The 17,294-nt window shown below is 37.0% G+C and overlaps 1 protein-coding gene across 2 annotated transcripts in view; it reads right to left on the reverse strand.

The window, feature by feature from the left end:
* Positions 1 to 13,354, reverse strand: part of LOC144526741 (guanine nucleotide-binding protein G(olf) subunit alpha) — a 52,346-nt gene extending 38,992 nt beyond the window's left edge. Inside the window, exons 1-2 of one of the 2 annotated variants that reach the window (XM_078264368.1) lie at positions 12,631 to 13,354; positions 684 to 756 (exon numbers count right to left, since the gene is read on the reverse strand). In XM_078264368.1, coding sequence (XP_078120494.1) covers positions 684 to 756; positions 12,631 to 13,126 — 569 coding nt within the window. In that variant the 5' untranslated portion in view covers positions 13,127 to 13,354. Of the gene's footprint in view, positions 1 to 683; positions 757 to 1,010; positions 2,019 to 12,630 lie in introns of those variants that run through there. The other variant, XM_078264369.1, reaches the window with a different exon arrangement.
* Positions 13,355 to 17,294: the final 3,940 nt, after the last annotated feature.

Genomic DNA, 17,294 nt, shown 5'->3' on the forward strand with positions numbered 1-17,294 from the left:
CAGGTTAGACAGTATTCTTAATAAATACATACATACATACATACACTCATACATACATACATACATACGTGTTGAGGCTGGGAATATGAACCAGGTAACAGTGAAATGCAGGATGGAGTCCAGTAAAATGCAAAAATAAATGGGTATGATGTCTTGTAGACATGATTTTCCTCATTTTTTATCATAAAAATGCAAGATTAAGCATCCTATCCTCTAAAAACCCAGCCTCCACATACACATAGAAGGGATTTTCATACAGTTACAGGACTCTTGACTATACTAGGCCTGTTTAAAATAGACCACTGGTAAGATCAATGCCATGCAAGGCCTTGCAGCAAAACAAATAATCAATAGACTTGTGTCGATCACAACCTTTCACCCTCTCACATCAACAGGAAACGGTGAATTATTTGGCATCTGTGTGACACTGAGATAATCACATATGTAGGATAACTGTACATGTACACGAAATAGGAGGAAAAGAGAGGGGGGAGATATTAGCTGCTTTGCATGGGATACTGGGCCCAACAGGCGCTGCAGTGCCTGGGGAAAATCCATTCACAGGCTATATTCTGGCCTCGACACAGTGTTATTCATTTGGAGAGAAGCCATAAGAATAAGCAATAATATGATTCTTAAGGCGGTAATGTAGCTATTTAATAAGTGTATTGAATAGCACTCACTCTGCGTTGAAGCCGTTGACGTGTAGAATCCTCATCTGCTTCACAATGGTGCTTTTTCCGGACTCTCCCGCACCTTCGAAAATAGACCAAAAAATACGTAAGAATATCACCAAAATGAACACGAATATGGGCATCCAGGTTAACGTTAAAATCATACATGTTTTGGAAATGAATTAGTTAATTGTAGGCTCTCTCGAGCTTCGCTTCCATCAATATCCACCCCCATGACATGTTATTGCAAGCGCTGTCAAATGGGGCTACGTGTTCGGTAAAAGAAAGGAATTACGGTTACATTTCAGATAGCCATCACATATAAATCAGCCTTACCCAGTAATAAGAGCCGGTGTGTGGCTTTATACGCTTGTCTTTCCTTTTGTAACTGTTTTTCTATCTTTTTATTAGCCTCTCGTTGTGCCTTTTCGTCGATGCGTTGATCTTCAGTCTTGCTGTTGCCCAAACAACCCATCTTCCGTCGCCCTAACCCTTCCTTGTGGAATCGTAAAAAATATATAAAATAACACCCGGGATGATTTTTGTGGTTTAAAAAATAACACAGTAATGAGTCCACTGTAAAATAAAAAGGAACAATCTCTGCGAGGCTTCTCCGTCGGAGGGAGGAATATGTTCCCCCGTTACAATTCCGCTTTAGCCGCAGCCAGCCGTCATCCAAACCGTGTGTTAGTTTCCAAACCAACGAAGAATAACGACTCGGTTTAACAAAGAAATATCAAAAATACATATAAATAGGAAGAGAGAGAGAGGGTTTTCAATTTCTGGGAATCCAGTCAACTGTTCCTATCGCGTCTCCAACCCCTCTCTTCTCTCAGTATTTTTTTCTATCTGAATTTCTATCAGTATTTCTGTCTCTTTAACTCAGCACTGCCTCTCTCTGTGGCACCAGGAAGTAACCGTAGACCGTGGAGGTGGAAAACAAACCTGCGTTAAACTGTAACATTAATAACCCGCACTGATATAGCATTTTATAACTTGTGTGGAAAAGGGAGAGGAGCCATTCCCGATTTAGTCCGTCGCTATCCTGCTATCAAATTAATCGGCAAAGGGGTGGAAACCCGGACGCCTCTCTGTGCTGGTTTACAGAGGGGCTGGGTCTCTTCTTCTTCTTTTCTTTTCCTCCTTCTTCTTCTTCTTCTTTTCTTTTCCTTCTTCTTCTTCTTCTTCTTCTTCTTCTTCTTCTTCTTCTTCTTCTCTTTTCCTCCTTCTTCTTCTTCGTCTTTTTCTTCTTTTTCTTCTTGTTGGCTTCCAGTCAGTGAGGTGGCCCTGACCCAAACCAAACTGACTGTGTACTGGGCTTTACCTATCTCTGTAGTTTATGCATTACAGGCCTGGGGGCCATCATTGTAGTCCTTGAGATAATGAGGACTACTACTAGTACGTGGTGGAGGAAGTACTCAGACAGTTTACTAAAAGTAAAAGTACAAAGTTAAAACCTTTCAGAGGTTTATACTGTATTAATATATCATTAAGTGGTGGGAAGTAACTAAGTGCATTTACTCAAATACTGTACTTAAGTGCCATTTTGAGGTACTTGTACTTTATACATTACAGGCCTGGGGGCCATCATGGTAGAGAAGGAGGTCTACAAGTACATGGTGGAGGAAGTAGTCTACTCAGTTCCTTTACTAAAAGTAAAAATAGTAATACCTAGTGGTGGAGGAAGTAGTGAGATCTTTTATTATAAGTATAGGTAGCAATACCACAGTGTAAAATATATAAATGTAGTCCATTTACCTAATATTGTGCTAATATGAACTACTTTATATGCCGGGTACTTTAATTCATAATAATACATCAAAATGCATTAGTTGATTTATATTTTGTGTTAACAGTCTGAATATACAAAGTAACTAGTAACTGCATATATGTAATTCATGAAAACTAATTTACAAAACTAATATACCTCCTTTGCAATGTAATTTTTACATTATAAATATTTATACAAAATGTGCAAATGTACAGTAAAGCAATGATTAAAAACAGCCAGGTATTTATTCATGTACTGTACTAAAGTACAATTTTGAGTTAAAATTTATACTTGTACTTCACTACATTTCAGAGGGAAATATTTCCTATTAGTCCACTATATTTATTTGTAAAAAAAAATTATATATTTATTGCAGATCAACATTGGGTTCAGACTGCACTTGTTCATACGAGCAACATTGTTTTTACATTTTCTTATTCATGCAATAACATCAATAACAATAAGCTGATTGCATGACTTTTATATGTAATGGAGTAGTGTTGTATTGCGACTTTTAGTTGAGTAAAGGATCTTAATACTTCTTTTCCCAGAGCAGTAAAGACACAAATCTGCTCAAACACAGTCTTTCACCTAATGTGAGTCTATTTTAGGCTCCTTTGCTTTGAAATCCATTAAACTATTCTATAGACCAGTGATTCCCCACATTGGGGTTGGGACCCCTCCTAAAGGATCATGAGATACATTTAAAAAAAAAATCACAAAATAATTAACAAGATCAGAAGGAAGAAAAAACATATTATTACTAGTTTATTTATTTCAGACGTTCTACTAATCTTTGCTTTTTTTCTTGGGAATTCAGGCTAATTTGACCTCTTCAAGTCTCTAAAATGATTCAAAATAAACAATCTGAGAAGGAAGAATCACATATTGGTTTAACTGCTAGTCATAACTTGTAGACATATGCAAACAGTGACAAAGGGTGGCAAGTAGACATAAGACACAAGCCAAACTGGATTGGGAACCATTGCTATATAATGCATCATGCATACCCTTAACAAAAATTGATTTAATCTTTCATCTTATGAACCCTTGAGCAAGATGCAGAGGCCCCGCAAAACTGTGCTGGCCAACTGCATGCACTGGCCAGTGCATGAAAAGATAATTTCCCCAAGTCATATTCAATATCAAAGAAAAATCATAATCCATATACAGTAAAATTGTAGTGATACCATAGGAAATAAAAAATGGCATACAGTTTTGATTAGGTCACCATAAAGTCATCATTAAAAATACTGTAAGCAATGGGTAGTACCAGAGTATTATAGTAATACCTGAGGCATTAAAAAAAGCATACTATCAATCTAATAGTGATGTTTTCTTGGAGAAACAATGTACTTTTCTCGCATATGTCCCAATTAATTGCTTAGTGCCAACATATACTTTTTCATAAATGTTTACCTGTCAAAGACTATAAAATATATCAACACTAAACTAGAGACCACCACCACAGGACAAAGGCCCCTTCATCTCAGAGTTTGTCGATCATTTTTCAGACAAATTAATTCTCTTTATTTTAAACAATGTATGTGAAAGGCCTTAAATAAAGTTTCATCTCCAAATATCTTTAAAAAAAAATAAGAGAGGTCATGTGCCACAACAACTACACTCTGGCAGTGCAAGTCATGCTTTTGCCAATAAGGAGGAAACTGTCAATGTTGTGAGTATTGTCTGACATTTATCTTTAGCTTGCTGTGGCTTCCTCTAAACTAGGTCAACGTGGGGTGTGGGTTTGTACAGGTTTGACTTAACAGTAACCAACACTGCACTTGGCATGTACACTACCATTGTGTTATTTGTAGGTAGCAGTGGCAGAAACATTTGCATTATTAACGTCTCTATCAGTATGTGTGAGACAGAAAAGAAAGTTTTTTTTCATTCAAAAACAGCAACTTGTAAAAAGTTGATAGGCCAGCCTTAAGATTGAGCTAATGTGAGGCAATACTACACTTTTGTATTCAGGTCAGGAAAATTTTTTATAAATGTACCGTACTGTATGCTTATATTACAAATGCTCATAGATCGCTCAAAAGCATGAGGCAACCATAAATGATTATTTGTGTAACATGTAACAAGGAGTGTGCTGTTATTGTCTCCATTATGCAAACACAATGCAAATACTAGTTTCATCTAGTGAAATGAGTGCAACAAAGTTGTGTGGTATGCAAAACACAACTGGAACCCTCATGTCACTACAGTGGCGTGAAAATATTACAACCACCCCCTCAACACACACCCTCATCAGAAAGGGGAAAAAAATCCTGTCTTCCCACCTCAGTAAGCAAGTTCAAAACAAGTGACTGGCCCACATCACTCTCTAGTGGTTAGAGGCAGCACCGCATACATGCTGTCAGCTCCCTCTAAATGATGCAGAATCAGGTTTTGTTGCATAGATTATCATCTTTTTTTTTAGGAAGAACTGTCTGACACTTTTGTTTAACTTGCTGTGGCTTTCACTTAACTAGACTAAAAAGGGTATGTATGTGTGTGTGTGTGTGTGTGTGTGTGTGTGTGTGTGTGTGTGTGTGTGTGTGTGTGTGTGTGTGTGTGTGTGGTGTGTATGTGTGTGTGTGGGTGTGTGTGTGTGTGTGTGTGTGTGTGTGTGTAAGTATTTTAAGGTTTGTTAAGGTTTATCTGATTTCAAAAATTCCATCTGCGAGGAGAGACAAAGAGGACCAAGAGGAGAAACATGACTCCATGCATACACACCTTAAATCTGAGTTTAAGATGTGTATGTTTCAGTAGGATTTTGTGATATTACAACTAGTTTGGATGCCAATCGTGGTCCAATAAGCAAACCTACACAAGTGTAATGTATCCAGTTCACATATACTAATATACTGATAATTGACTTTTCAGCAGAGTAGAAGACATCTTGTGTCCTGTGGTCGAACTTTTGATATAAACAATATTTGCATATTCATTTATTCTAGATTTTTCAATGAGAAGGAAGGAGTAGATGTAGATGTATTCTTTTTTTAACAAGGTAATTGAACTTTTTTGTGGTAAAACAACATGCGATACAAAAATATTATTTAAAGCAGATCATTTTTTTTACATGTCTGGAGGGGAGCTTTAAACTATGATTATGATTATTATATTTATTATTTAAGTAATAGCAGCATTTATCTTTCATAGTAAATGCCACTGGCAGTATGTGTGCATGTGCAGTTTTGGAAGAACTTTTCAGATTATTTGCTTAAGTAAACAAAACGATACAACAATCTAAAAATACTCTATTGCAGGTAAATTCTGTGTTCAAAGTCTGACAAATATGTTTTTACTATTTTCAGACTGATGGTGGACCTGTACTGCAAAATGGCAACCACAAAGGCCCTTAAAATAGCTATTAATCAATGTCCAACTCTCGACAATGTACATCACAGTTCATTTTGGAGGCTCTGCAAAATTATTGCACTCAAATAAATACATTAAATATAGTCAAATACATGGGCTTTCTGGATAGGTAAAGATTATACCGACCAGTGAACGGTTACAATAAATCTAACAATATCTGACATTTAAAAGAATTCTTTTCTACGTATGAATTGACTTCTACCCTGACTGTAATTGAAGCATGTACTGTAAAAACAAGGCACCCATCCAAATGATATCCAGCTAAAATTAGCCTCCCTGAATTTTATTTCCGAAGCTGATAAGAACTTTATAGCACTCTGTTACGAGGCAGAGGCTCTTGATAAAGTCTAAATTATACAGTAAGCAAAATGTGGAGAACAAACACTGTCCAATGTCCTTCTGGTATGGTGTGGTTCACTTTGATTCAGCTGATACAAGTATCTGCTATCAGTATAATAAATGTGACATAATTCATACTCCAGTACCTCATGTAGGTCATTACATCAACTAGGAACTCAGTTAGTAGCAAAGTTCAGCAATGGTCAATGATAAAACCCATTTAGACTGAAGCAAAGTTCACCTGACTCTACTGGTATTTCAAGGGGAGGGCCAACATTGATATACATTTCACTGAGTAAGCTTTTCCAAAATATGGTTTCACGTGCACGAAAAAACCCTAAGAAAACAGACAAAACACGACTATAAGTGACTTCCGACAGGCTATTCATTGGCCTGCGGAGTGTACTACAGTGCTAGCAGCCTGTTGGTTAGGCTCATAAAGGGTGATAAGGCTGAGATATTAAACGGCAAGTTAAGGACATAGGAAAGCTGTAACAGATATTATCACAGGCCTGTACAGAATCTGATCCAAGATACCTAACAATAAACTAACTTCCTTTCCAAAAAATAATCGGACTTTGCCTTCCAGTTCCCATCACTGTATTCCTGTACTGAAGTATAAAGTCTGAAGGAACTCTATTAAAGGAATTCAGATTTTCTGAGTTGTCCTCTGGTCAAACATGTTTAATAATGAGTTTGTTATTGCATTTTTACACACAGTTTTAAACTAATGTAGCCTTCAAATAGGACAGTGGTTCACAAGGAGTCCACATTAGGTGAAAATCTTGACACAAAATCTATCATGTAAATGACTTCACATGTTAAATTCACACTGCAAGAAAGTTGTATTTGAAGGCATCTGAACTCCAGTGGTCATATAACAACTCTACCTTATTTTGACTAACATAAACCATCTGGCTTTGCTTTAATAGATGGTTGGACTACCTTGATCTATTTAATATTGAGAGGTCAAAGACTTTTATAGGAGCCTGGGCAGCCACTAGGACATGGCCAGAAACTTTCTGGCCAGAAAGATTTTTTTTCTGTTATATAATTATATCTATTAAATCTATTATTTGGTAACTTTCCTAATTAATTCATTGGTTGTTTGGTCCATAAAATGTCAGAAAATAAGAGTAGTCTCAATTTCCCATAGAAGACTAAGAGCAAGCAAATATATTAACACATGAGAAGCTGGAACCAGTGAAGGTTTGGAATGTTTGAAACTTAATGATTCAATTTCCTAGAGAAGTACTAATCACTTAATCATCTGGTTGTTTCAGCTCTAATATAAATATTAATAAATATATGTACAGTATAACCATGTGGGAGCCATGTATTGTTTGTTGTACTGTCACGTCCACTTTACTTTGAATTGATTTATAAAGCTTCAATTCAGCAGGTTTACTGCACCTAATTTAAATTAGAGCAGGAGAAATGTCTGCATTACTTCCTGTCTGTCAGAAATGAGTTTTCATATTCAGTAAATAACTATACTTTAGCAATTGTGGTATATTTCCAAAGCATCAAGAAAAAAGTGTTTTGTCATTTCTGAACCGTTCTGTATTTGAAAACAAAACCTCATGCAATGAGACATTTATAATCAATAATTTTATTATATTTAACAGGTATTTTATAAAACCTAACCATAATTTGAGAGTTGAACTATGTCTAAAATTATACTGTAAGATACCAAAAATTCCATATGATCAAACATTACAAAATGTAACACATAAATATAACTCAAACTGATAGATTCTAGCTCCAGCACAAGCTAGACATGGCAGCCCACTTAGGATAAACATGAACTACTTATGGCTATCATTATTCAACTAAATACCTGCAGCAAATACAAACATAAAGTGACCCAGATTAGCTAGCATACGTTGCCTTGAAATGTAACACTATTTGAAAGGTGTCCACTTTCCGAGGAACACAAACCACCTCAGTCCTCTGGCATGCAACAAGAGTCCTACTGGAGACCTGGAGAGTATAAAGTCCCGAAAGGCCTCTTAAGAAAAACCAGAAGTGGCCTGTGGCTGGTGCTGAGGCTGCTGGGTGTACCAGGACAGATAGAAAATAATTGTGATTCTATAGTGGTGTAGAAAGCCACCCAAACCATAATGACATGTTGAAATAACACTGTAACACAGGTCACACACACTGTATAGCTTTCAACTGTGGTTCATGGAAGAATGTATGACACTTCCTTGTGTGACTTCATTAGGATGATCCATTTCTTCCTGTGTGTAATTAGTGAGAGCTGTTTAACCAGGAAATTAAACTGGTAGCCATTTATTATATAGAGTAAATAAGCATTGTTTAAAGTAAAGCAAATGCATGCAATATGTTATTAAGGGTGTTTTAAAACTGCAAGTGGATGAGTTCTGTTTTTTATTATAAATGTGTTAAACATTGTTTTTCTCATCAGGGTAGCTGCGATTAGACTTAAAGCCCCTGTTCCTGATCAAGACTTTCTCTTTTGAAAGTTAAGCATTGACCTTTATGAAAACTACTGTGTTAGCCTACATGTACAATATAGAGATGGTTACGGTATGTGTGGTAAAATAGCACAACCTACAAGCTAAATCTAAGTTAACAACAGGGTCAGAGAGGTCTGGCCTGACACAACACCTCCATTTAGAAATGCACTAAATTTTTGCTGACCAATATTTGGAAAGTAACACAAGTCACATAAACTATCATGGGATTCCAGTGAGGTAATAACATGTATGACCTAAGTCACTTTTATTATGAATGAATCAATTAGTTAAAGTTTGATCTAACTATTATCACTGACGCAATAAAATGACAAAAATAATATCAGACCAAAATAGCAAGTTGCCAGAGCCCTAACTGGTGCCTTAAAATTGATTATTAATGGCAGCATGACCATATTGCAAAAAATACTAAAGAAAGCAATTATTTGCATATTTAAAGCTGTAATCAGCAAGTGTTTGGTAACTTCATCATATTGATGATCAGAATTGGAATTACTGAGTTATACTTTGTGGATCAATTCTTCATCATCATTCAGCCCAACAATAAGAAGGAGTAAAAGCACATGGACACCTACATTTTTACTCTACAGTCTACTAAACTATCATCTATAGTACACTATACTATACTGACCTTTAGACTGTTTATATTTATACCACTCTGTCAATATTGTACATATGGGATCTTTAGTGTACCTATGCATACCATACCTCCAGCTGTTATTCTGTATATGTTTACTATTAGCACAACTTGTACTTACACTGTGCACTATTTCTTTTTATGTACCTGCACTGCTTACTATTTTCTACTGTATATACCTTAGCATATTCAAACCACTGTTAATACTGTATATATCTAGTGTATTCATACCCCACACTGTTTATTCCACATTCTATTTCATCTATATTTTGTCCTGTAAATTCTGTACATTACTCTGCACCTAACTGCTTTTTTGCACTTCTGGTTAGATGCTAAGCTGCATGTCGTTGTCTTAGTACCTGTACTCTGTGCAATGACAATAAAGTTGAGTCTAATCTAATGTGTTGTAAACCCTTACTGTAAATGTGCAACAGTTAGTCAAAAGGCTATGTGTCATCTGTTGTCCCTGGACAGATCAGACTTGTCACACTACACAACAGGCCACTATACAACATGCAGTGCTCTACTATCCCAGACTACACACTACTAAAAGAATGATTTTAGATGAATTAAGGATATACTATACTATATAGCCAATAGCAAAAGGCTAATTTGTCTCTATACAGTACATTATTGTATTCTAAAACCTACTACATATACTCTACTAGACCATACTACCATACTATATTATACAGTACATTGATTTATTTGAAAAACTTACTATAAATGTGGGACAAACACTATTTTTTTTATCTGTAGTCCCTAGACAGATGTCCCACCACACGCCACTATGCATACTATACTAGTTTTCAGAGCACATTATATTATTATTATATTATATATATCATAGTCATAGCTATATTATACTATACAATAGGGCTGGGCGATATATCGATATTATATCGATATCGTGATACAAGATTAGATATCGTCTTAGATTTTGGATATCATTATATCGTAATATGGCATAAGTGTTGTCTTTTCCTGGTTTTAAAGGCTGCATTACAGCAAAGTGATGTAATTTCTGAATTAACCAGACTGTTCTAGCCGTTTTATTATTTGCATTTACCCACTTAGTCATTATATCCACATTACTGATGAGTATTTATCAAAAATCTCATTGTGTAAATATTTTGTGAAAGCACCAATAGTCAACCCTAAAGTATCGATATTGAGCTGTTTGGTCCAAAATATCGTGATATTTGATTTTCTCCATATTGCCCAGCTCTACTATACAACATGCTACTATACTATACTCAGTCATACAACATTAACCTATTGAAAACCCATACTGTGAATGTGCCAAAGTAAAATGCCTATTATTTATCTGTAGTCCCTATACAGATGTCACACTACACCCCAGGCCACTATTACATTAAACTATACTATACTAACATCATATTCAGAGCAAACATGGCCCAGTAGCCCTAAGCTACAAATAGTATGTCTCTATCAGTACATAATTGTACACTAAAGCTTAATAAACTACACTCTATATTACACTAGACAACGTCCTTCTAGTCTACAGGTGACAATACTACACTCTACACTACCATACAACACTGAAAACCCTTACTAATGCTAGTTCTCATCTGTTGTCCCTGGACAGTTGTCACACTACACAAAAGACAACTATAAAATACTGCATTATAATCTAGAACACTCTACTATTCTATGCTGTCCTACATTATACTACTAGTATGTTGGTATTCACAGCAAATATGGCCCTGGTGCCAAAAAGCTGGGTGCTCTCTCTTTCTTATCTTTATACTAAAACCAACTAAACTGTATTCTACATAACATCACACTATTCAACACTCTACTATACTATACTACAAGTCACTACACTACAATCTAATATAATATATTTTGAATAATTTCAAAATCTTTACTCAAAAGTCCTTGGACAGATACACTCTTACACTATTTGATGCTAGTTTTCAGAAAAAACAAAAGCAAACATTATACACTCTGTAACACTATACAACACTACAGGCCACTATACTCTGCCATAATACATTGTACATGCGTTTATTAAAAAAAATACTGTAAATATGCCACAGTTAATCAAAATGCAATTTTTCATCTGTAGTTCTATACTCTATACCAGTTATTCTCAGTGGTTAATCTGTGGCACTCTGCCAGGGGGTCCATGAAAACTTTGCAGATTCATTTAAATGATCATACATGATTTTTTTTTTTACAAAAGGCTTCATAGTTCAACGAATAATATTTGAATGTTTAAATCTATAATAGTTCATAGATTACTTTCTAATCTAACAAATATATAACTCTTAGACAGTGGTGGAATGAAACTAAATACATTTCCTGAAGTACTGTACTTAAGTACAAATTTGAGGTACTTTTTGAGTATATTATTCTGAAATGGGTCAATCTCATAATGAGTACTTTTACTTTGGGCACTTTAAGTATATTTTAATGCTGATATTTTTGTATTTTTACTTGAGTATGAGTTTGAATGTAGGACTTTGACTTGTAACAGAGTATTTTGACACAGTAGTATTGCTACTTTTACTTGAGTAAAAGATCTGAGTACTTCTTCCACCACTGCTCTAAGAATCTGAAAATATGTTGAATACATGTCTAATATCTTTCTAATACATTTCTCGTGCTGTTTTTTCACATAACTAAGACTATGGAAGTGTAAAAATACATGAGGGGGTCCCCGATACACACACACACACACATATATATATATATATATATATATATATATACCTCTTGTAAGGGGTCCTTGGCTGAATTTCTTTTTGAGAATCTCTGCTTTATACTAAACTATACTATACGCTAACTATCAGAGTAAACATACACTGTATAAAATAGGATGGCCCTATAGCCAAAAGCAAAGTGGATTTGCATATAAAAGCCAACAAAATGACTCTCTTTAAAACTATACAACACTCTGCAGGCTACTCTACACTAAACTCTACAATACTATCTTATTGAGAAGAATTGCTGTAAATATGCCACAGTTAAACCAAAACCACAAGCTAGTGGTCTCTGTAAACCTGTGTGTAGCCTACTGGTTCATTTGATGGCCTGTATTATGTTTATGTGACTTTTTCTTATAACCCCAAATATTAACAGTAAGAGGACTGCAGGCCCAGTGAGTCTACACGTCCATCTTCATCATTGGTCATTGAGAGCCGCAGGGGGTAACGTTAGTCTTCACAGCCAAGCCAACAGATGTGGCAAGGCCTCGCCAGAGTATAGTGACATAATTTCTGGAAAGGCCAGTAGGCTACGTTTTGGTTTCTAATAATAAAACGGCTTCCTAGTCCAACAACAACAACATAGAAGGACTCTACTTACCGAGAAGCAGCAGTCGATGCGTCTGTTTGTACTCCCGTTTGAGCTCCTTCAGCGCCCTGTCAATATTCTTACTGACTTTCTTCGCCTCCTTCTCGGCCTCCTTCTCCTCCACCAGCAATTTGTCCCAGTTTTTCTGCTTTTGGGTGCTAGTCTTTTGCAGCAGCTGTAAGCGTCGGCCGCGGTCCTTCCCTGTCCCCTTACCGCTGCCTCCGCCTCCTCCTCCGCCACCTCCGTTTTGTATGAGCACACCGTCGGTACCGGTGTCTCCACGGCGGTGCTCCCCGGCCGGGAGCCTGGCAGGGTCCCCGGGGCGCACCGGGCCGCTGCCGCGTAGCGACGAACTCTCCCCGCATCCCCCGGCGTCCTCCTGGCGAGCTCCCACGGCGCGGGTCGGCACGGCGGTGTCCGGAGGCTGATCCGAGTCCGAGGTAGCATTGGAGATAGACCCGCTCAGGTCCCCGAAGAGCCGGGGACGCAAACTGTAGCATAGCCCCATGTTGAAACCAATATTTGTCTGTGAATGTGATTTTTCATAAATTAAAATATCAAAAAAATCGCAGTTGCGCCACCAGACCTAACGAGCCATCGTTACATTGGAGCTCCAGCGGTGCGATTTAAGTCTGAAATTGAGCCGAAAATGTGAATGAATTATGCTCTGACATTTGCTATATGTCATTTTGCATTTTCCCCAGTCAGCCTTCGCTTCGTAGTTAGTGGATCACCTGATCCTTTAGTGGACACTGCGGGTCCATCTTACCGTAAGTAACCAAAAGCACAACCTTGGGAAAAAAACGCGACTATCCGCTACGCAGACAGTCAACAATCTGACTGCACAGTTGTTAGGTGCAATGCACGGCACGTCATGCTACTACAGTATGGCCATTTCGAGAATGCTGGTCATGATTTTCATTCTTCACATTTCATTCCTGCATGCCTAAAGACACTACTGCACTGTAGACAGTTAACCTTCTCTTTATTATCAGACTAATGACACCAAATTATATTTATTTATAGGCTAATAAACATTTATATAATATTATATTATTTCTTATTTCTAATAAAATGACAAGCCTTTTGAAAATGGAATAGGGACCTACATTCAAAGTAATAAGTAGCCTAGTATAGCCTATTTTAACACTGAGATTTATTACCAGACTCTTTTTCACATATTCATAATATAGACCTAACGTCTTTATATCAGCCTTTTGATTAATTCTTTTTTTAGGCCTATCAATATGAGGTTTTCTAAATTCCAATAATCCGAGTGTCATTTATCAGACCTCTAGATATACAAGATCTATTTTGAGCCTCGAGCAGTTCAAGTGTTCCTGTAAATACTAGGCTATGAGAACTAAATATCCGGACTTTAAATTGGGATCCTGGGACCTCTCAAGGGTCCTTGGGTTGGTCTCAGGGGGCTCCTTAGGGAAATAAGGAATTATTTCATTTTGCAATCTAAATGCAGTAAACTTTACACACAATACATAATATATAAGAATATTTGGATTCTTTGTTTTGTCTCCCAACAGCAGTCTTCACCTACACTGTGACTAGCAACACAATGCTGTCTTTTTAGGTGTGTGTGTGTATGTGTGTGTGTGTGTGTGTGTGTGTGTGTGTGTGTGTGTGTGTGTGTGTGTGTGTGTGTGTGTGTGTGTGTGTGTGTGTGTGTGTGTGTGTGTGTGTGTGTGTGTGTTGAGGGGGGGGGTAACTATTTACTGATCGTGGTCCTTTGTGACATGTATAATAGAAAATATGAGTTATAGGGGCCAGTCACAATATGATGCGAGGTTATAAACGAACCACTAGATGGAGCACTTATCTTCAAAATACATGTAGACTACAGAGAAAAGTCAGTGCAGTAGAGCCAAATAACATCCAATATGTCAGGTATATTTATACTTTTCAGTAGGCTAAGCTTTTAGATCAAATAGTAGGCCTATAAGCATGTAGTTTTAAAATAAATTATTAAACTCATTTCCACCATAACCCAAATCCAGGCTGGGTTGACAACTGTCCCTCAGACACCCTAAAACCCCAGGTTCATGGTATGTCACTTGACTTTTGGTAATGCAGGCCTAATTAATTGTAAATCTGCACCACTTAGGTACAACATCTACTAAGCATTATTATTTAATTGTGTGTCCCTATGTGGTAGAAGGACCCTGTGTCAAAATCTGATTTTGATAACTTTATAACTTTATTTTAGTTCATATTGTGGTCAGCTGTGGATATTTTTAAACACATTTTTATGTTAAAAACTTATTATTATAATAATATAATATAAAATATATTATACTTATAAAAATGTATGTTAAGTTAGATTTTACACAAGGTTTTTACAAGTTACGTTCCACCACTGATAATATTATATTACAAAGTATATCACAGTGCATAATATTGTATATATTATTAGTAAATTAGTATGATTTTATTTCATTTTATTTTTAAGTCTCTGCGTTGCCTAGGATACAGGAAGCCACCCTTACAAACGGACAGGACTGGCAGGCATCTCTCCATCACCGTGTTAATGTTCTGATGATGATCAGCACGTAAATGCCTCTTGTAGGTATACTTTAAAATGTAAAATGTAAAACTGTAAAATACTGTAAAGACTTAAGACATAATAAATATTTGGTAAAAAAACAACAACTGTCTGTTAGATCATATGGTTGAAAATGAGGGGACACACACGGGTAATGTTAGCTAGCTTATTATCGCTCTTTAGCTAGCTAGCTAGACCCTAGCTATGTTAGACCTAACGTAACATTACTCTAAGTAGCAGGGTTGCTTGTTGTTTTCTAACTAACGTTACCTTGATAAGGTTTTTCAAAATGGTTCAATATTAAAAAAAAACAGCAACTTTGTTTTATAGAAAGGGAGAAAAACGTCAAATTTCAAGTTATGTATTCAGGTTCATATAATTAGCCTAGGTTATATAGCTAGCTAAGCAGTTGATATCAAGTATACATTAAAACCCCATCCATATTTCTAAAGCTACCACTTTACAAAGGGTTTATAAAGTGTAACCAGTGAAAGTAACTAAGTAGGCTAGCTATATTTAGGCTACTTAAGTGCTATAGGCTACTTAAAGGGGTGATAGAATGCAAAACCGATTTTACCTTGTCATAGTTGAATAACGACAGTTCGGTGGGTAAATAGGACATACATAGAAGCTCAAAATCCCATTGATACCCCTTTACTATGCAAATCTCACATTTTGAAACTGCCGCTGAGCTAAAAGTTGATGTAAGCATCTCAACTCCTAGTCTTTGTCACGCCCCAACATTTGCATAGGCTACACCACTGACCTGAGGTCAGCTTAGTCTTCTGAATCTAGCTAGGTCATGCAGATCTCCAGAGGTCCGCTATTGTATTTAATTACTAAATTCACTTCTGAGACTTTTTTATGTGAGAAATCAACTATGTAGAGGTCAAATATGGGCCGTTTTACGAAAATTGATGGCTAATTGCAAATTTTGTCCGACTGTGTGTCGCAGTTCAGCAGGAGCTCAGCAGGCTACGTGACAGCAGCTGGTGCTGCCTTGCCGCCCGGCGTGTCCTACTTCATAGACTCCGGCTCGCTGTGAGCTAGCTGGATCGGCGCTCCATACCCACGCAAAGTCACTGTTTCTGGGTTACTGGACTACAAAATGCCAAGGCCCTGATGGCGCTCCAGGGCCAGCAGCTAGCCGCGATCTTTACCCATAGGATTGAAAGGACAGTAGCAGCTAACTAAATCCCTAGCTAATGTTCACAAAAATGCATTAAATTGAAATCGGACAACATTGTTAGCTTTATAAGACCTTGGGGTAGATGTTATGTAAGTGGCGTGACGAAATTCAAACTGTAAATATACTCTAATTATGCCGAAAGTGAAGCTAACTAGCCGCGATCTGTACACATAGGATTGAAGGGACAGTAGCAGCTAACGAAATCCCTAGCTAATGTTCACAAAAATGCATTAAATTGAAATTGGATACCATTGTTAGCTTTATAAGACCTTGGGGTAGATGTTATGTAAGTGGCGTGACGAAATTCAAACTGTAAATATACTCTAATTATGCCGAAAGTGAAGCTAACTAGACGCAATCTGTACACATAGGATTGAAAGGACCGTAGCAGCTAACAAAATCCCTAATGTTCACAAAAATGCATTAAATTGAAATCGGACACCATTGTTAGCTTTATAAGACCTTGGGGAATACGTTATATAAGTGGCGTGACAAAATTCAAACTGTAAATATACTCTAGTTATGCCGGCAGCTGGCAGCCAGCCAGCTCTGCGGGGGCTCAGGGCTATACTACTCTGCGGAGCCCCGAGCCCCGGTAGTCCAGTAACCGAGAAACGGTGACTTTCACTGGGTACAGAGGTTGTCGTTTACTCGTCAGACTGTGTGGAGCTCCTAAAGTCCGACACGTCTTACCAAATTTGCAATTAGCCCTCAATTTTTGTAAAACGGCCCATATTTGAGCTTTATATAGTTGATTTCTCGCATAAGAAAGTTTCAGAAGTGAATTTAATAACGGAATAACAAACAATGTATAACTTTGCAGTGTCTGAAATATGAGACCTGCTGTCTCGTCTCCAATGGATGTGTATGTGGTTCGCTCAAACCAATCACTGGTTCATCATCAATCATCACCAATTCATGAGCATACCA

This window comes from Sander vitreus, chromosome 12 (genome assembly GCF_031162955.1).
Source record: "Sander vitreus isolate 19-12246 chromosome 12, sanVit1, whole genome shotgun sequence".
NCBI lineage: Eukaryota > Metazoa > Chordata > Actinopteri > Perciformes > Percidae > Sander > Sander vitreus.